The 21,031-nt window shown below is 41.5% G+C and overlaps 1 protein-coding gene across 2 annotated transcripts; it reads right to left on the reverse strand.

Annotated features, from left to right (window-relative positions):
• Positions 1-11,872: 11,872 nt before the first annotated feature.
• On the reverse strand, positions 11,873-20,719 carry BTF3 (basic transcription factor 3). 2 transcript variants are annotated; one of them, XM_069777568.1, is made up of 6 exons: positions 19,732-19,907; positions 19,283-19,351; positions 16,258-16,371; positions 15,860-16,061; positions 12,770-12,826; positions 11,873-12,241 (listed from the first exon to the last, which is right to left on the reverse strand). In XM_069777568.1, the coding sequence occupies exons 2-6, from the start codon at positions 19,349-19,351 to the stop codon at positions 12,195-12,197; spliced, it is 489 nt and encodes a 162-aa protein (XP_069633669.1). In that variant the 5' UTR covers positions 19,732-19,907; the 3' UTR covers positions 11,873-12,194. The 2 variants fall into 2 exon arrangements, 1 of the variants encoding a protein (XP_069633669.1); XR_011323462.1 differs by lacking the exons at positions 11,873-12,241; positions 12,770-12,826 and adding an exon at positions 20,282-20,719 and having other exon boundaries at positions 19,732-20,017.
• Between the last annotated feature and the right edge of the window lie 312 nt (positions 20,720-21,031).

Genomic DNA, 21,031 nt, shown 5'->3' on the forward strand with positions numbered 1-21,031 from the left:
TGGATTAAATCTGAATTTCTGGACAAATTTCCCTCTAACTGTACTGAAAACTTCTGTGGTGTATAGAAGGTATAAATCAGGTCAGAATTAACCTCTGAAAGGTTTTCTTTAAATATCATAACCTGAGCTATTTCTGATTAATTTTTAAGACATCTTATGTATAGACATGCTATATAAGTATGTATAAGGAAGAGAATTTCCTTTTTCTTTATTATCTGTTGCAGGAAAGTACTTGTCCTAAATGATGAACCTTCACTATCTGCTTTGTATTTTGTCTTGAACTTCAGTCAGCACTGAGTTAATATATAGGAAATAAACTGACTAATTATTAACTGCTGCCTGAAAATGTATCCTAGAAAATGCATTTCTAGATTATATGGGAAAATGCTAAAATAGAGGAACATAGATTAAGACAGCAAAATGTAAAATTTCTTCCATCTTTTTGCTGTACAATTTCAAGCAATTGTCAGATAGTCATTACCACACATCCCACAAAAGTGAATACAAAGGTGAGGATGGTCATCTTTCAGAAGCTGTTTCCTACATTAAGAGCCCTTTCCATAGCATAACTTTATGCTGCTAAGGCAATGAACATGAAGTTTTCTGTGGCTCTTGTAAAGGGACCTGCAGGGAACAGCCAGCAGTATTTCATAAGCTATGATTCAGACACCCTGAGGAAAACTTAGCCAGAGTTAGCAAACTGGCGGGGGGGGGAAATCTATGCAAAGAAAAATCTTTACTCACTGGAAGAAAAAATCACTGTCAAGAAAGCACAGACAACTGTTGATTATGCAATATTAACAGCATGCTTCACTCCACATACTTTGTGTTTCTCTGAGGCACAACAATGAATTTTTGTTTCTCTTGGTGTAAATACTTCTCAGTATTCAGTTTTCTTTGTTTATAGTGGCAAAAATTGTAAAGCCCCTGATTCAGCAAGGATGATAAGTGTTTTGAAATGTCAGCCTGCTGATTTTTAGTGAACAATTTTTGTAGCCTCTGATGGCAGGGAGAAGACACTAGGAGTTGCCTTTGAACAACACCCACAGGTCTGCAGGCAGCAGTGTTTCCTTGCCATGGCATGCCACAAGACCAAAAGAGTTTGAAAATTCTGCAGTCAAAGTCTTAACTCCAAGTTGATTCTCTCCAAACCTTTTACCGAAAGCTCTTGCCAATGTAATTTCTTATGGGAATGTTAATAAAATATTTTACATTTGAACTTGAATGACACCACACTGTATTTCAGAGTCTTAGCAAACAAGTTGCTTTTCCCAATTAAATTATTTTTGCCAAATTCAAATGTGGAGCATGTAGTCACAGATGTCATGAACTCTGCCTCACAAAACAGACTGCCTAGCAGAGTTTCATGGAGTAGTAACAGCCAAATGCTTCAGAGCTGCACTAAGTCTTTGTTTCATTCATTCACATTTGACTTTGCAGGGTATTCTGATCTATTTAACAGAGGGAGTACACAACAAATGAATAGTCTGCAGTGCAGTGGGTACAACGAATTAACATTCATTTACAGCTACTACTGGCTGCAACAGTGTAGAAGCCTTACAGTGCAAGACAGACAGGCTTTCTGTCTGGCAGGGAGGTAAAAGAAAGCTAAAGCAGCAGGCAGCTCTGTTCATAGAGGGCAATAATATAGGTGTAAAATAATTCTACCAAGGAAAAAACAAGATTTTACATATCCATTTTATAATTGCTCAGAGAAATTCTGCTTTCTCACAGTTAGGCAATGGCTGAGATATAAACTGAACCAACAAAGACAGTGAAGAATAACCATAAATAGATTGTTAATATTTGATTAGAAGAAGTTAAGATACTGTTTGTAAAGCAATTCTTAAAGGAACTGTGACCAGTACCTCCTGCTCCCAAACCCTGGTAATGTCATTAGCATAACTAATGTTAGCATAATGCCATTTTTAAGGCCAGCAGTCATTCTCTGGGACCAAGCAGGTCACGTATTTGTTCCCTTTCTCCCCATTTTCAGGCCCTGAAGGTCCTGTGCACCAAGTAGACAAACCAGATTTCTTCTACCCCTCCCCACCGCCTTCAAGGTCCCAAGGACCCGGCCAACCCAGTGTTGTCGATGACCCTGCCACAGAACAGGGAAGTGTAACAGCACCCAGAGCACTGTGTGTAAAACCAAGCAGTTACAAGTCCTAAGGGGAAACTTGGACCAGGACTGCTGCTGGACAGTGAGACCAGGACCCCCCAGTGGCCAGGGACACCTCCACCATCATCTGCTTGCTCTGAGGATGGATGGAGTGACTCGTATTCTTTTATATGATTTTTGACTCTAGGTTATGACTGTTACGTTGATACAGCAAACCACATATTAAGATCCAATCTGATCTGCAGAGGGACCAGGTGATTAGAAATGGTAAGTTAAGTTGTATTACAAATTCTGTATTATGCCACTTATAAATTGTACTACATTGATTCTAATCACACATTCTGTGCTATACTGTTCATAAAATCCTGTTAAGAAAATAAAGCTTTAATTGTAACTACAACTTAGTGTCATCATCATTCTGCCAAGGATCCCTAAAAGAATCTGTCTGTCCCCTCAGTGTCAGGTGACATAAACATAACTTTAAATCTATACATTTTCATCCAGACAGGATTCAGTCAAGTGAGGAGTTAATCGTGTACAATGTTAGCATTACTATTTGCATGTAAATTTGATGAGCACTTTGTAACACTCTTCCCTGTCTGTTCTGGTTTTCCCTGGGGCTGTTACTAGTTCCACTCTGTTGCCTTCTTTGTTCATCTGTCTTGTACTTTGAATTCCTCACTTGTATTTCTGAGACAGTTACAGAAAGCAGCAGCCTCCTGCCAGAACTTCCCAGGGTAGAGTCTCATCTCCCTTCAGCCTCCTGTGGGTTTTAACTTGGTACAAAAAAAACCCCCCTTATTATCAGTATCCTCATGCCATCCTCATCCTCATGTGAGTTGGTCCTCATAGCAGTGAGCCAAGGGATCGAATGCAGGGCCTCTGCTCTGCACCTTTTCCAAGATGCTTGCGAAGTGATCACAGCTCCCCACTGTTGCACCACAGGCAAACTCCGTCCCAGGGGCATGATGCAAGGTTTCCCCCATAACACACTCTTTTTTTTTTCCAGAGAATTCAGAAGTTGGTATCCCAATGGTATTCCTGCAGAAATAAATACTTTTACTCAACTCCAAGGAGATGGAAATAAGCCACTGAACCTTACTCAGCTGAGACACAACATAGACAAATATCTACTTATGGCATGCACCGATATTTCCAAAGCTGTTATACTGTGCCTTTGTCCTACATTCTTCCAGTAACCTTTAAGCAATCTTGAAGCTCACTTCATTAAACCCTGATGATGCTACTTAACTCACAGCCTGAAGAGACAGTTGTAAACTACAGGCAGAACTACTACTTATTTTTCACAACTGTTTTTATAACAGTACTTGAAACAAAAAGCATTAGAAGTAGAGCAACCATGAAAGTTTATCCTAATTCTAGGTAACTTGTTACACCTAAGCAGTTCACATTCACAGCTCTAGCTAACCCCTAGCATGAACCAGATGCAACTCCATATTCTCATGAAACTGTAAAGGATAAGGGATAGAAAAAAAGAGAAGACTGTATTTACTGGGATGACAGACTAAAATCTGTTCTGCATTTTTCACTAGGAAGCTGATTGTTAGGGGCATTCCAGCAGAGTTTTTCCTGAACATTGTGGACCAGACTTTTTTTCCTTTACAACAACAGTATAAATCACTGGAGTGCAGACACAGCCCATCACTAGAATGATCATCATTAGTATTGTTATAGCAGTTCCGCTTGCATGCACCTCCTGCTGTGCAGCACATAACGCTTTCAGGAAGTACACTGCTCCATCTGGCAATGAATGTGTAACTGGGTGAATTAGGAATCCAGTCACTTGGAACTTTAAAGATCAAAGATATTGTTAGGGGTTAGTCCTAGGAATGACGTCTGAATAGCTCTTTCTGTTGAGGGTGATTTGTCACCAAATTAAGCTAGCAACTCTCCCGGCATACAGGACTGTAAAGCATGTCAGTCAATCTTCAGCAGATGAGCAGTGATGAAGCCAACCATGCAGGCAGAAATCAGCAGGGAAGGTTGCAGAGCCCAACAGAAAGGGAGATGTAAACTGGGCACAGCAACAAGGTGGATTACAGCTGTGGGACTGCACTGTACAAAAGCTCATCCTTTTCCTGCAAGAAGAAACCTAAGTAATTTTTGAATAATCCTCTGGAAAAAAAAATCCTGACCTGCATTGTGGAGAATATTGTTTTGATTCATTACATAAACCAACTGCGCATGCTCTTATTTTAGCACTGAAATTAAAACATGGCAGATACAGCCACATGACATGCTTGTCACAGCCCACAAGTTTTTCTAGCACATCAGCATTTCTATTTCATAAATAGAAAATACAGTTTACAGGATAGTGATTCAGAGAAATTGACTCAATAGTTTGTTTAACTATTAAGTAGGTATTCTTTATTGGCAGCACTGGATGCACGGGGGATCGCTCCACCTATCGTGCACACCGTCGGGTCTAATTGTGCAGGTTAAGTACATGGTCTACATACATATTCACTAGACTTCTGAGAAATGTTATACATATTCATTAGCTTTCCGGGAAAGTATTAGCATATGCAAATGTCCTTTACGCAGGCGCATTGAAGGTCTCTGGTGGTCTTCAGGAGTCCTCTGGTGGTCTTCCATAGTCTTCCTCACTTGTCCGCTATTGGACCTTCCTCAGGTGATTCTGCGCAGTATGGTCTTTTACATGTTTTGATACATCAGTGCTTGTTAGTGCTCTTATTATCGAAGTTTTCATTAGTGGTGTAAAACCATATGGTTAGTTTAAGCTAAATTATCTACAAGGACGAGAACAAAGGCAGGAGTTCTTATCTTTTCTGGCCCTATCTATTCAAGCAAGGCCTCTACTTGAGCCTTCTCGACAAGATCGTAAATTTATCAAACATTTAATTAAGTTTTGTGATTGTTCATGGTTCCTTCTTGTTCATCACTCCCAAGTACCAGTCTCTGACAGGCTTAATCCTTGACGAACACCAGTCTTTGGTATGTAAAGTTACAGAGAGACAATCATTAAGCAATTAGCAGTTCGTTCTCTATATCAATAGTATCATCTTCAGACAAATTCTAATATGTATCACCTGCAAGTATTTCAGAAGGACCTATCATACCATCCAATGGCTTGACTCTACGTTTCTATATTATTGTCAGCTGGAGGACACTGGATAATGTGCAATCTTGATGTGCCAGCACTTAGCCAGGCTTCTAGCACAGTTGAAAAATGGGCAAGCTCTGGCTAAACTCTATAAATCCCTGCACCCTACAGGTGTAATCTAGGCTACACCTAGATTATCTTAAATGTTATAACCTAAAGGACTCAAAACACAGTTGCTTCTGAAAATGCATCACAAAAACAGCTTGCCTAGCTACTCTGCATCTGGTATGTCTATCACTAACAGAGGGTAAGATCACAGGCATAATAACATTGCCATTGTCTCCAAAAAAGGCTTTTGTTTAGATTCTGCTTACATAAAATGTGAAGGTTTCAAGAAGATCTACACTCTCCCAGAAAATATACTGGTGCATCCCTGAAGGCTCAAGTCCCCCTCGGAATTTAACTTACAGCCTGCTGACACAGTTCGTCTGTCAAGTATACTGTATTTCCTGATGAAACTGGAGAGCTACCAAGACAGGACATAACTGAAAAAGCAAAAGTAAAAACAATTCCAGGTTTTGAAACAACAATAGCGCTTAATTTTCAAGGTACAAATAATTAAAATAGGACAATGCTAAAATATGAGGAACAAATATAATGGGAGTACAGGGTCTATTCTACAAATGTGAGAGGGCTGACACACTAAAGCAGAATGACAATCCATCTAGCCTACACTTCCTGACAGAGGTCAGCCTAGACACCAGTGTATACGTACATGAGGTCACATGTAAGCAAGTCTGAATTTTGTATGCTGGTGGAAGAAGATGACTCGGTGAATCCTGAGACCTGTAGGCTACTCCAGCGTCTACAAACAGTAAAAAACACATACACACACACACAAAAAAAAAACCCTTAAAGATCATCACCCCCGGGTAGGAATTACTGGAGCATGAAATGCTGCAGATGTACATGGGGACTGTTTACCCAAATGCTGCCCCCAACATATGCTAAAGGCAAACCCCAACTGCATGAGCTGGCTATGCTGGTTTCACGCTCTTTGGGAACTTCCCTAAACCAGAAAGAACTGCAGCATCTCCCGATTCCTAACACTAAGTGGTACAAAGCAGCCAGAAGGGAAATAAATGAATTTTCACATTAACCCTCCCTGCTGCTTTGGACACCAACTGTCTCGGGGACAAAAAACCTGTAACGGAGACCTCACATCAATAAGCCTGCCACTCTGCTGCTGCAACTGTTCAATTTTTTCACTCCGTCTCATTTTTAGTTTAGGTATGAATCCTACAAACACTCATGTTCACATTACCTTTAAAGGATAAGGAGCCTTGAGGCAGTAGCTGTCTCTCACCATATGTTTACATAAGACTCATGCCTGGTGGGGACAGATGAATCCCCCAACTATAACACAACAAAATGTGAGTTGGCTGACCTGTACGCGTTAAGCTAAACAGTATTAGAAATCAGCACAAATACAGAAGTCCTTAAAATGTAGTAGATCATAATAACTACTGTAAAAATGGTTCCTACCCACTCAAGTCTGCTCACTATGTATCACAGCCATGTTGCTCACTTAAGTGGCTCTAATGAAGCATTACCGCTTTTAACTCCTGCTAGTCCTGCAGCGACAACAGTACTGAAAAGACAAAGATCTTAATCACCACACGCATTACCAACAACATTCTACTGTGACTGCCAGTTACACTCAACAGGTGTGTAATGCCACAGATGTCAACGTCAAACACTAATGTCACAGATCTAGCATAGATTTTTGGCCCACACAACCATCTGTACATTATCTTTGTCCTGCACAGTCACAAGTTAAGAGTGCAAAAAGCCCTTCTGGATCTCAGTTGGGTCCTTAAAGGTGGCGGCAGTCCTACTTATGCCTAATTATTAGGATCTCATTGCAACACAGCAGCCCACAAAATGCTACTGCTAAGAGAAGATCCAACCCTCAAGCCGTACTCAGTTACCTCTGCAATTGCCTGATGCAGTTGCTGAAAATAACAGGAAAGCATAGCAGGACTAGCCACGGTTCAGTAGATATTTCCAACACCTTCAAACCTTGCTTAATCTTCTTGCATCATTTTAAACTCAGTGATAATAAGCACGTGCAAACATTTGCCACAAGTTTTATATTGGTTATGAAGCAGGAGACTGGTCAAGTGTACACAGCTGAAATTTTTGAGATTCCAGCATAAACCCACTAGACATTAACTCAGGTGCAGCTCCATAAACAACTGTATAGGTCTCTAACCAGAGAAAGTTTAAGACCTGTTCAACTCAACCTCAGGTGTCTCCTAAAAACCGGGAGAGTAGCACACAGCCCACATCTACATTTTTCCAGTACTAAAAAAAAAAAAGCTAAAACACTACTCATACTTAACAGAAATGTAGAATAGGGATTTCAAGTGCAGCACATACTTCCACCATTATCTGCCAATATCCTTCGTAGCACATCAAATCCCTGACTGTGTCAGAAAAGTGTTGCAAATGTTGGTTGGATATCAAAAGCAAAAGCACTGTGTTGCATGATCAAACTGACCTTCAAGCAGCCCAGGATCTGAATAGCAGTAAGATGTCCTAGAATTCTGCCTTCTACCTACATAAGAAATAATATACATGTGCTATAAAAATAATGATTAGTGCTTATACCATTACAACACTAATTATCCCATGATTTGTTCAGATTCATTAGTAATGCAAAAGGTTAGGTTGTAACTCATCTGTAAAAGTATTATTAATCCCTGCACTACACAAACATTATTACAATGGCTTTTTCATTGCCAGGATGTCTTTACATTGCAGTGAAGGTAATACATATATCGCATCTTTGAAATCTATTTCTCACAAAAAACAGATTATAGAAAGACAGTACAGTAACAGTATTACATAACGTGTCTTCCTTCTATTCAAGTAACATTATTCTCTAATGATAATCCATGCATGAAGTGGAGGCAGAATATTAACAGAGCAATGAAAGACTCATGATGAGAGTGCAAGTAGCTTAGGCTACCAAAAAAACACAGTTTGAAGTTGATTAGAATACACAGAAATACTTATACTCCTGATTCTCAGAGCTTCTAGAGACATCCACTTTTTGCCCATCTTTAAAGTTACTGAGTTCAACTAACAGTCAAACTAATGATACTCCCTCATGCTACAGACTGTTCACCTTAGTTAAGTAGGCTTGGCTCAGCTGCACTGTCAGCTTTTTTTTTTTTTCTTCTGTAAAAAAGACTTCCTCCCAGAGTCCAATCTCTGTTACAGGTCAGGATCTTTGAACTATCACATCCAGTGGAAAACATTTTCAGCAACTCTCACAAATTGCTGCATGCAGCTGAAACTACAGATATGAAAAGGAACAAATACCAGCTTAGAAAGATCAGGAGCCACATCCCATGTATTTACGTAAGCCCAAGGCATGTTGAGTACTTGTTAACATTTTAAAATACCTAGCTTAAAAATCTCTCTTCTTTACATGTACCACCATCTTGCCAGTCACTTTAGGCTGTAATCTAGTCACCATCAACATACACATCCCTGTAGGCTTTCCTATCTGTACTGAGTATTAACTCTCTAGTTTCATAACTTGATTGAATTCATTCTCACAAACAGGATGATCAACAATCTTCCATGTTCTAGCTTCTCAATCACTCCCCCCCACCTCCCTTGAAATATGCTAATGTCCTCCCTCACCTCCCACTACCTGTAGCATTCACAGACACAAGCTTTTTTCCTAGCCACTCCTCTGATCACATCTTGTTTTTCTTTTAATTCTTCCACTGCCTCTGACAACAAATACAAGCTCTTCTCTTCATTTCAAATGTCCTTCGTTACGCTATCTGTACCACAACGTGACATGCAAGTTTTCCGCAGAGATACAGGATACCACTTTAGGGAAGCTGAAATGTCTGTATAGTGTTGCACCCACAAAACACATTATTAGCACAAAATTTGACAAAAGCAAGCGGGAACTACATGAACTACTCCACACCCCCAGCAAATCAATATAATAAGACAAGTATTGACTTGGTATTTGAGATATTGAACTGTGAACATTTTAAAACAACTCAAGTGATCTTCCTTGGTCACATATGTTAAATACACACTACTAATTATGTGAAATTCTCACTGGGAACATTTCCTAAGAGACACAACCTCAAACTCACAAGACCTTCAGAAAAAAAAAAATCCAACCTGTAATAACTCAAGACCTTCTAGAACTTTAAAAACGATGTTATTTTAAAATGATAGTAGGGAGCTTTTTATTTTTACATATGCACCACACTAGCTTAATAGTAGTTTCACCGTCTTCCAAAAGGATTTTAATTGGGGTTTTTTATTAGAATATACTAATCTGAAACCAGAGCAAAGCCCTTGAAGCAGGAGATTAACAATTATGAAGATACTTCTAAAAATCTGTTGCAAAAATGATGAAAAGAAAAATCTCACCAGTACCCACTACTGCACTGGAGTCAAGCTGTTGCAAAGCTTGATGTGACGGAACCAGAACATTTCCTTAGCTTTTTAAAAATAAAAAGCTCAAACAAACCTTTGGTTCAACAGAAATGCAGGCATGTGTTTTCGTTTCTCCATTGTCCAAGATATTTGGAATGGCTATGAAGCCATTTTCCTTGAGCAAGACTACAGATGTGAATCCGTAATGGCATTAATTACAGTAAGGTTACACTGAAGTTCAAGCTAACGAGAAACATAAACACAACTATTTTCAGTTTCTAGCAGTTAATGAAGACTAGGAAAACCATAACCAAATTCCTTATGAAAAGAAAATAATCACAGCATTGAGTCCAGGACTAAGCATTTAAGTGTTAGACTTGAAGACTACTGTAAGCTTCCAACAAAAGAACTACTTCCATTTAGAATATGCTATAATCAAGAACACAATTTGATCATATCTTGTTCCACAGTCACAGTTTGGGAATGCAGATATGCCAGCATTTCCTGATTGGGAACGTACCTATCACATAGACTTACACAGACAGACATGTCACATGGCTGCATATCACTGGATTAGCATTATTTTGCATTTCAAAGATACTGTTTTAGCAAGGATCTTATTTTTTAAGCAGCAAGTATGTCTGTCAGTGGGGAAAAGGCTAACACTGTCTAGATCATCTAAGCAAGACACTAAGTCATTTCATGACACAGAAAGCAGTATGAAACATCTCATAAGCAAGGGCTACAGTGGCTTCAAGGAAGTTATTTCTGAGGACTTACACATTTGAACCACAGGATGGGTGAGACATTATTTCTCAGAAAAATCAGCATGCATTTATTGACTTGACAGGTCATAGGATGTGGGGTAAACAACTGTGTAGAATTTGGTTTTTACCTTTTACAGGGCCGTTAGCTTAAAGTGACCATCCTCGCTTCCAAACTCAAATCGGCATAGTTCAGTTTTTCTGCCTTATTGCCACAATTTAATGAATGCACTTCAATTAATTCAATGCTAAAAGTGTAATTTACTAATAAAGTACTTGCAAACTGAGACAAGTAAACTGAAATTGTTACTGTCAGTTCTTGCACCTGACTTCAGCCATGTCATGATCACATCAGACTGCTGTCTTACCTCAAACCACAGGCGTTGCACAGCTTGAACGAGTTCCTCCACTGCTTCCCAACAGCAATAACTTACACCATGACAAACATGCTTGGCAAGTCAGACAATGCCCCACCTTTTCCCAGACACAAGGAGAAATTTGTTATGGCGATAGCAAAGTTTTACTCTGAATTTTATCCTGCACAAGTCATGATGAATTTCCACTTCCAGAAGTATTTGCTCTAGAGACAACCTTAGAAGGCTGATAGTTGAGTGCTCTTCTAGCCTAGCTTTGCTTCTGTTGTGCAAGCTATCTGATCCATCGTTAACACCAAAGACTTCCAAAGATGAAGTTTAGCCCTCACCCCTGGAAGCTCCAGCTATGCAAAGGTCTGGAACTTAAAAATTCTTCCTTGTGCCCAAAAAACAAGGTCTCTTTTTTTCTCTGGAACACACAAAAGCAATAGGAAGCACATATTCCTGAAACATCCAAATATAATTATTAGTTAATAGATCTGAAGATGCTAAATACAGACTTAAGAGCCATTATTGCTTCTATGAAGGCTTCTTCTCCTCCCTATACTTCATTCCCCCACCACATAACTGACATTTTCACGTAAGTAAAATTAAAATACTGGGAAAGTATTATTTAACTCACTAAATAGTTAAACCCTGGAAATACCTATCAAACACTCTGTGAAGATAAAAATCTAACATGAGTATCTAGATCTCCCAAGATGCCAACAACTTACCGCTGATCTTCAAGGCCAAGCAAAGCTCGCTCTCAACTTGCACATTTTATGTTATATTAAACCACCAATAATTATTTCTAGAATACAGATCAATTTCTTAAATTCAGTAGATTACAATGTGACTTACACTGTAGGTAGCTCTGACCTGCAAACACTGGGAATTCACCAATTAAGTCCAAAATGGACCATTATGCATAGAAAATTTTTTTTAGAAGACAGTTCTCTAACAGAGCACAAGAAAGATGCTCTGTAGAAAAGCAAGACCTTTTATGACTGTTTAATATTTATAGCCAATTTTTTTCCTGCTTGTCTGACAAGAAGCAACACCAGAGTTTCTTTAATATTTTTATTATATGCCAAAGGTCATTAAAGATGAGGTTTTGCTTGTATACAAGTTACTCAAAAATTGTGTCTAGGCAGAGATTCGTTAGCAATCTTACTTATTTCAAAGCATAGTTTTTTTCAATCAGGCCACAAAAATAATATTGTGTACAAGCAGTAACTAAAGAGCTGCAGGTTCAAGGAGTTTCCAAGTATCACAGGTCTTGAGATCTCATCAGGAAATAAGAATAAATCAAAGCAGTCGAAAATGTAGAATAGCAGCTCCACGTAGCTTCTTCAAGTTTTAACTTTATTCAGAAAGTGACACTTAGTTCAGTTTGCTTCATTCTTTGAAGCTTCATCAAAGTTTTCAACAAGATCTAGAAAAAGAATGTTGAAATTAGTTTGACACACTTCCGCTTTACCAAATGTTTTGGGTTTTTTTTTCCAAAGTTCTACTTCATATCAAGTGCTTACAACATAAAAAAAACCTTTTAGCTTATAAAATACAGACCGAGTAACTCAAGAGCTTCATGGGTCTTTCTTCTTGCTCAACCAAGCATGTTTTGGATGGTTCACTATAAAGCACAATTCTAAGCGCATTTAACTCCACTATACCCAAAACTGGTCAAAGTGATACTGAGAAGGTAGTTTCTTCCCACCCTTCCTATTGAATATTAAATAATTATCTTAGCCATAGCTATTACTTCTACACAGAACAAAAATTCCAGCTCAAACCAGTAAGTCTCTCATGGTGTCTGAAAACAATTAAATAATCTGCCCACAGAAATTCTGTCACAGCAAGTGACTAGTCAATACTCTTACCATCCTTGGCCCAATCTTACGCTACACGTGTTATCTCTCAGCAAAATTCATTTCCTTTTCCTCCATTGCATGCCTGTTCTTACCTGGAACTTCATCATCATCATCTTCACCAGTAGCAAGTGGTGCTTTTCCATCCACAGCTGCAAGAGAGTAGTTCAAAAGCATCAATCAAGCTCATCCCAGGCACCTTGACTAGTTGTTTTGCTTTGTGTTTTTTGAAAACATTATCAAAGATTCTGAGCTAAACAGCAATGCTTTACCCAGTTCCCTTGCTGAATAAAAATCTTGAACTAAACCTAGGAAGTTCACATTCCCTTTGTTACCAATAATGGTCAAACAGCCCAGCGGGGAAATGAGAAAACACATGCTAAACCAGCCTACTAGTCATCATCTTCTATCTAGGTATACTGAGTGCCCTACATGGTAATCATTTTCAGTTACAAGTGCAGAGACTGGTTTTACCAATTTCTCTTAAAAGCAGCTTGGTTTATTGACCTTGGCTTGTCAAGGTTTACATATTTTACATCACCAAGTTTTAAGGAAAAGAAAGGACCTTATGATCCTAGGCCTTCAAGGAAAACTGAGGTGTAATTGTGAAGCTGCAGGCAGACACACATGACTAGAGGTAGTTTGTTGTGGTTTAACCCCAGCCAGCAACTAAGCACCACACAGCTGCTCGCTCATATCCCCCCCACCCAGTGGGACTGGGGAAAGAATTGAAAAGAAAAAGGTAAAACTCGTGGGTTGAGAAAAGAACAGTTTAATAGAACAGAAAGGAAGACACTAATAATGATAATAATAATAATAAAATGACAATACTAATAAAAGGATTAAAATACACTAAACAAGTGACGTACAATGCAATTGCTCACCACTTGCTGACCGATGCTCAGTTAGTTCCCAAGCAGCGCCAAATCCCCCCAATTTATACAGTAGGCATGACATCACATGGTATGGAATACCCCTCTGGCCAGTCTGGGTCAGCTGCCCTGGCTGTGTCCCCTCCCAGCCTTCTTGCTGGCTGAGCATGAGAAGCTGAAAAATCTTTGACTTCATCTAAACACTACTTATCAACATTCTTCTTATACTGAACACAAAACATAACACTATACCAGCTACTAGAAAGAAAATTAACTCTATCCCAGCCAAAACCAGGACGTACTTTAAAGACTCTATTGTTCCCTGGCAAAGTCAGAGGAATACAGAACTGGATGCACAATTTTACACTTAGGTGGCTGAGGTAACCAAGTGTTCTGGTCCACATCTCTGCTGAGTCAGTAATTTTTTAACCATTCCCATTGTGTTTGCCAGAGCTAGTGAGACTTAACCAGGTCCACAGTAGCAGACCAATGAGCATCTGCAGCAGTATAATGCTAAGAATAGGTATCTCAGGTCCCTGGGTGACTGTGCCACTACTTTTACTGCTATTCTTAGCTGTACTACCAAGGGTAAGCTGTCTCATGCTCTCTACCACCTCAGTTTTATCCTAATTAATCCTTCTCAGTTTTCAAGGCAAGCACGAGGAAAGAGATGGGTTCATACTAGACCTGTATCCCAATTTCTAGAGAACCAAAACAGATGAATGCATAAACTTTGGTCTGAAAGGGCTTGGGACAAGGTCACCACTAACCCTCCTGTTTGTTTTTTTTTTAACAGCAGAAAGCTGTTGCAGCTTAAGTGCATCTTAGTGTCAAATACAACATTTTAAAAGCAAACCATGTTATTTCCTCCTAAATTGTCTGCATTGTCTCTCGTCCCCAAGACCAGACTAAGTTTACTTTAGCACCTGCAAATGCAATCATCACAGACACTTCACTCTTCGATGTCAGGCTTCCAAATCTAGCAGACAATGCTGAATGGAAAGTTCTGTGCAAAGGCATCCACCCAAAGTGGAAAGGAATAGCCATTTACAAGGTCATACAAAGCAAGCACTTTAAACAAGCTTCCCTAATATTAAAACTGCACTATTTAGCTTATCCAGAATATACCCACCTTGTTACGAGAAGAGAGATCTGTGAGGATCATTTTAAATCCTTAAAGTTTGGGGTTTTTTTTTTCTTTCAAGCCCTACTGCTACCACAGGAAAACCACACAGGTGACATTAACAAGGAAGGACCTGAGCTCCATGGGGAAAGCAGCAGTTTACCCCACCTCCTGAAGACTACTTCTAGCAGGATTTTTTCAGTGGGAAGTTGACAGGAGGGAAGTATCATCAACTTCAGGAATGGAAACAGAGGCTGCCATGTTGGCAGCAAAGCGCAGGAAGAAAAAATGTAACAATCAAGTTCAGAACTATCAGAACTGGACACAATTATACACTTCTCCTATTTGCTCTATGTTTATGATGTTCTGTACCTTGGAAGGAATGGGCTTAAGATATTTCAGAAAAGTAAGAAGACAATACGTGCAGGACACGAGGAATGTTTCCTGTGTCAGCAAGCCTGTCTTTCACTCTAATTCCCACTCTGTAGCAGTAGCACCTTTTCCAAACACCACATAACTTAAGTCCCTCCTGTACTTTTCCCACACAGCTTTAAGAAGAACAAGTGTTCCTGTACTCTTACTAATTTAAGGGTGGAATAGGAAGTTGGTGTATCTAACTTAATGCTCATACCAGTCCTGTTCTCTACAATGTTCTACACACACAGAAATTATAACATTACTTCTTTACAAATACTGTATAATTCCCTCCTAGCTATCAAAAAGTCCACGCAAGAAATACCTTCACCAAACCTGTGAGGCAGCAAAGAAGTTGCAATATGCCTGTCCACAAGTCCCTTTCCCCATTACTTATGTTTCTACTCAAAGTGTCAAAAAACAGACATACCTGAAGTTTATCTAACTCTTCCAGAGTAACTCACCCACCTAGCTTTAATGAATGAGGCATGCCAAAACATGGTAGCCACATCAAGAAGTAAAATACCACAAAATCAAGGCTGGCTACAGCTTTCCAGTCTTAGACCAGCTGCAAGATACACTAACAGGTGCCTCTGCTTTATTTGGTTATACTTGACACTGGATTTGAGCTATAAATAAGATCTAAGAGTTCCATTTCTTTATAAGCATTTTATAATATGCTTGCAGATAGCAAGAGTGCACTGAATTTCACTGCTGCTATACAAAAAAGTCTCACGTCAGCTGCCAGGATGAAACGCATTCAAGTTTCAACTTACGTTGCTTGGGGAGGGCTTCTGCCAATCTCCTCAGGCTGGTCAGACTGTCAGCTCCGAGCTGGTTTAAGATGCTAGGAAGCATTTCTGTCAGCTGCTTTGTCTCAGCATGGCCAGTGACAGTGAAAGTGTTAGCAGCCAGAGATGCCTGAACTTTAGGGTTATTGAAGTGAATGACTGTTCCTTGGTTGGTAAACATGTTTACCTGCAAGAAGAAAAATCCAGTATTTGAAGCAGTTTAGCAAGATTTTTCAATTTAACATGAAATTGAAGTTCTTAAAGCTCAATAAAGACCTACTGATAATTTACAGACAAGTTTAGGATGTTACTTAACAGGAAATTGATTTTGATACATTTTCTATTTCTATACAGAAATGTATTTTTTCCTTTCAAGGAATTACCTCTTCAATTCCAGAAATATTGTTGACTCCTAGTTTCTTCAATGAAAACTGAAGCTTCTTGTCATCTGCTGTAGCTGTTCTGTGGACAACCTTCTTCTTTCTGCGGGCAGTACCCTTTGCAAAAAAAAAAAAAGTTACAAATTAATAGTTAAGTAGTTATTCACAAACTCTAATCCCCAGGGCTGTATAACTACTCTGCAGACATCTACAACTTAACATAGAAAGTTCTACTTCTGCGTTAAGAGTGCACGTGACCCCACCCCTCCAACTGCACTGCAGCAGTCTTTCTCTTGCTAAAAGGCAAGCTTTGCATGTCTGTGACAAGCATGAGGTTTTAGGAAGGAATGCACCAGAGAACATTTATTCCACAATTCTTACAGGGATTCTGCAGCATCTTAGAAAAGAAAAATTGCAAGTTTACCCTTGTCTGTTATCATAGGCATAAAACTGAAAAATAAGCACAGTTTTAGGTAATTTCTGAAGCATATGAATTTTTCCTTAGATCATCTTTCTTAAATTGTAGCCAAATTTCGGTAACAGTCAGAGGCCATAAAGTTATCAACACATCACTAACAAATGAACATGAGAAAACTCAAAATATTCAATTTTTATTCCAAATAGATATCTCCCATCTGATGGACTTACATGTTCAAAGAACACTTATTTTCCCAAAATATTTTATAAATATGTTTTAAAAAATACTTCTATATAGTATTCCAGACCCCCCCCTGTTGACAAAGCAGAACAAGCAAAGGTAAGTTCCCCTACAGACACAGAGCTCTAGATTTCTCCAGGGAAATAACCATCCCCTATTAGAAGATATCTATACCTATGAAAAAGCAGAAAGTCATTCTATACTTCCTTGCACAGTCATAAGGCTTCAGTAAAATCTGACATAAAATGTCTAGGAATAGGTGAAACTGAGCTCCTTTTTGACACACTGTAACTACTAATCTAAGCCCTCCTCCTCCAACTGTCCACCTGCCACATGCTAGCAATAAAAAAATGTGTTGCTGCCTGGCCATATAAATAGCTGCAATACCTTTTGAGTTAACTGGTAAAACTCAGAAAGCTGGCTGGACACTAACACCTCTAACATAATCCAGTTACAAACAATGAGGAACGTTAATGACAAATTCACATGAAAACTAACACTTAGAAGACTACAGCTCGAAAGTTTAGTCATTTGTCTAGAAAGCTTGATATTCATTCCCTGCTACTATCAGGTTGGCACACACAGCTATTTGAAAAACTACTAAAATAACAGAAATGTCTTTATTTTAGTACCTTGACTACCCAGGAATTAAGCCACATAAGGCATACATTAAGTCTCTCTGGACAAAAGACCTCTCAGTAAATTTCAAAAAGTGGTATCTTGAATCAAAGGCTATGTAGGAAAATGTACCTCCTTTTTACCCATATTAAACAAATATCGAAACTCAGACAACCTGAGTTTAATTTAAATGAACAGCTCTTGCTTTCATCTCCACAGATTTAAGCTTCTGAAGTTCACAGGTTTTTACTAAGCAAATTCAATCCCGAACACACCGAGACATGCTGAACAGCATGAACACCCCTCTACCTCTATAATAAAGAGGAGTGGGTACAGCAGGCCACCAATGGAGTACTACAGACTCACCTGCCACTCCTCTAAAAGGGTTTGGAAGAAGAGCCATGACATGTAGCTGTAGCTATATTCTACACAAAAATCTCAAGTTTCACATAAAGTACTACAACAGTCCTCTACCTAAACATCATATTTAGCTTATTTGTAAGATCTGCAGCCTTGCAACTTCATGAAAATCTTCCAGCAGAGGCAATGTGCAACCTTTTCTCACAAGGAGAAGTGACTCTTCCCCCTTTGTCTCCTCCACACCCTTCTCAACTTATACGGTAACAATGCCATGAAGAATACCAGTAATAATTTCCAGTTATAAAACAAATAAAGAGTCAAGTTCAGGCATTCAAAGTATTTCACAGGCCAATTTTAAAACTGAATGACAGTACCACGAGCATATTCTAAGCTTTGCGTAATGTCTCCAAAAGACCTACATTGACCAGAAAGCTGTAAGAGCTGTAATCTGAATGCCTGCTCTTACGTGACAAACATTAAAAGCCTCTAGAGTCAATAAACACGCGCTGGTAACATGCACACGATCATTCATATAATACAGCATTTCTCTGCTTAACCAGTAGCTCATACAAAGAATACACAAAATCACCAAGCCAGTTAATTACTACATTAACACTGATTTAAGGCTGCCTAATTCTCCAGCTAAAGGCAAAAAAAAAATTCAACATAGGAATGAAAGCTCCCGGAAAAACTGTCAGCAAGAGTTCTGTTGAATAGTTTGTATTCTAAAATATTATGCGTACTCTTCCTCATGTATAAAACAAAATTACTAACAAATTCTTGCCTTAGAACTAACACTGTAATTAAAATGTTTACTACCATACAACTATATTAAACATACTTTTTTACTTTCAGATAGTAAGTAATCACACAGCTATCTATATTCAGATGTCATAACAAAATAAAAAGGTCTTTGAGCATGTTCATCTACAATTACAAGAGTATGACAAGGACATAATGTCCAGCTTTGCTCTAAAAGGTAAAAGAAAACAGCCACGGGCACCTTAAAGATTTCTGATGAGAGTTTGGAACATAACCATCTATAATCTGTTATGAAAACTACACCTGAGCTCACGTGCTGCAAGGTCTACTCACTTCAAATCCTACATGCCTTCTAAAATAGCCCACACAAGAATACAGGCTGCAAGTCTGCGGTAACATCTGATAACAAACCCAAAGAGAAAAGGCTGGAGGCTCAGCTGCTACATAGTTCCGTAGAAGCGGTGACTCTAGAGATCCCTGCAGCAGCACAGCTTCCCCTGAGGCCATTCAAGCCAAGCTGAGAGTACTTAAGGCTGCTCCCCAGCCTGCTTTTCAGGACCCCTCGTGCTAGGCCTGGTGTGCGTGTAGGGACACGCAGTCCCGAGGGCAGGGTGGAGAGGCGGCTCCTACCTTGCCACCGATGCGTACTTGGGCCTGCAGCTTGGCGAGCTTTTCTTGGTTCATCATGGTTTCTTTCATCTGCGAAAGCAACAAGCGCACCCATGGCAGGCGGGTCAGGAAGCGCCCGACGGCGGGCCCGGCCGCAGGGCAGGTGGGCGCACGGGGCTCCCCCGCCACCCCTCACCACACACCTACACGCACCCTCCCCGGCCGCCCCCACGCCCGCCCCGCCACAGTGGCGGGAAGGAGTCTGCTCGCGCGCGGCGCCGCTGAGGCGATGCGAGGCGAGGGGAGGGGAGAGGAGGGGAGAGGAGGGGAGAGGAGGCTCCCCTCAGGCGCGGCCCGCAACCGCCTTCCCTTCCCCCAACCGCCACCACCGCCCACCGACCCGCCGGCCTCGGCCGCGCAACAACCTCCTCCCAGCCGCCTCCCCCCCCCCGCCGCCGCCTCCGTCGTACCTTCGCGGAGCAGAAGCGGCGGCGGAGCAGAGAGAGAACGGAGAGGTGCGGGCTGTGCGCGGGACCGGGTACAGCACGCGGAGGGGACCGAGATGGCGGACGGCAAAAAGGCACAACCCCCCCGCACGGCGCATGCGCCGCAGCTCGCGACGGCAGGGGGCGCCCCTCCGCCGCGGCGGGGTGGGGCGGGGCCTCCTCGGAGAGGGGCGGGGCCGCCGCGGGAAGGGTCCCGGGACGAGGCCGCCCCGTCCCCCATCTGGCGTGATTTCTTGAATTCCTCTTCCCCCTAGAAAAGATGTAGGCGAGGTGTTTCCTTCCCGGGTGGTGTGGCGCAAACCGCCTCCCCGTGGCCGTGATTTCTCTTCTCCCGGCTCAGCACCCCCCGCCCCGTGGTTCTGCCCCCTTTGCCCCCGCGGCCGGTCCCCGGGCCGTGCTGCGCCGCAGGGGCTCCCCTTCCACCCGGCCCTCCTTGTCGGAGCCAAACCGCTGAGGCTTCCTTCTTTTCCGCAAGGCGCTCTGTCACCGCAGTCCCCTGCCACTCTCCTCGCACCTCAGGTGTTCCTTCGCTGCGGCTTCGCATCCTCTGCCGGTCTCCCGTGGGCAGCTGCCTTCTGCTGGGCGTTCAACACGCTCTGCTTGCGCTCCCTGGTTCTCCCAGAGCTTTTCTCCCGTGGCGGCGTTTTCTTCCCCTCGCTGAGGTCTGTACGTGCCCTTTTCCTCTACCGCCTGGTTTTGTGGGATCTGAATCCTGCTCCGAGAACCAGACGCACGCCTCCAAGGCCCTAAATCAAGCAGTCGCTGCCGCGTTTGAGTACTTGTAAACCCTGCTCCTCAGCCTGTGTTCCTCGGGGCAGGTACCGTTCGCGGTCCACGGTTTCGGTCCTCCGCAGGTTTACCGACGTGTTTCAGTTCGCCCTCTCTGAGGAGCCTGGTGGGACTAACCTCACGGTCACCGGGCACTCGCATGCCCGGCTCCAGAGGCTGTTCTCCCCGTGCAGCACGCTAAGCAGTCCTGGCAGGCTCGGGACCTGTGCTGCGCAGCGGGCTGCGGGAGCAGACGGGTGGGGGACGCAGCCCGGCGTTCCCACCCGTGCTACACGGGCTCACCGCCCCACCTGGTGGCGACAGAAGGTCCCGGGGAGGCGGCGGTTCGAAAGGGGCTGCGGAAGAGCAACCTGTGCCTCCCAGCGGGCTAACATCACAGCCGAAAATTAGAGGGTGATCAAACAGCCGTAACAAAACACATTCGGGGAAGGGGGAATCTGGGGCGGGGGATTTGGGGAGGACAGAGTTTGTTCTG

Source organism: Haliaeetus albicilla, chromosome Z (assembly GCF_947461875.1).
Source record: "Haliaeetus albicilla chromosome Z, bHalAlb1.1, whole genome shotgun sequence".
In the NCBI taxonomy this organism is placed as follows: domain Eukaryota; kingdom Metazoa; phylum Chordata; class Aves; order Accipitriformes; family Accipitridae; genus Haliaeetus; species Haliaeetus albicilla.

Excerpts from the sequence above, each read along its gene's own strand:
- BTF3 (XM_069777568.1), bottom strand. The coding sequence starts at position 19,351 with ATGAAAGAAACCATGATGAACCAAGAAAAGCTCGCCAAGCTGCAGGCC. Across the intron at positions 16,372-19,282 it reads AAGTACGCATCGGTGGCAAG|GGTACTGCCCGCAGAAAGAA; the intron begins GTAGGAGCCGCC and ends TTTTTTGCAAAG. Across the intron at positions 16,062-16,257 it reads ATATTTCTGGAATTGAAGAG|GTAAACATGTTTACCAACCA; the intron begins GTAATTCCTTGA and ends TTCTTCTTGCAG.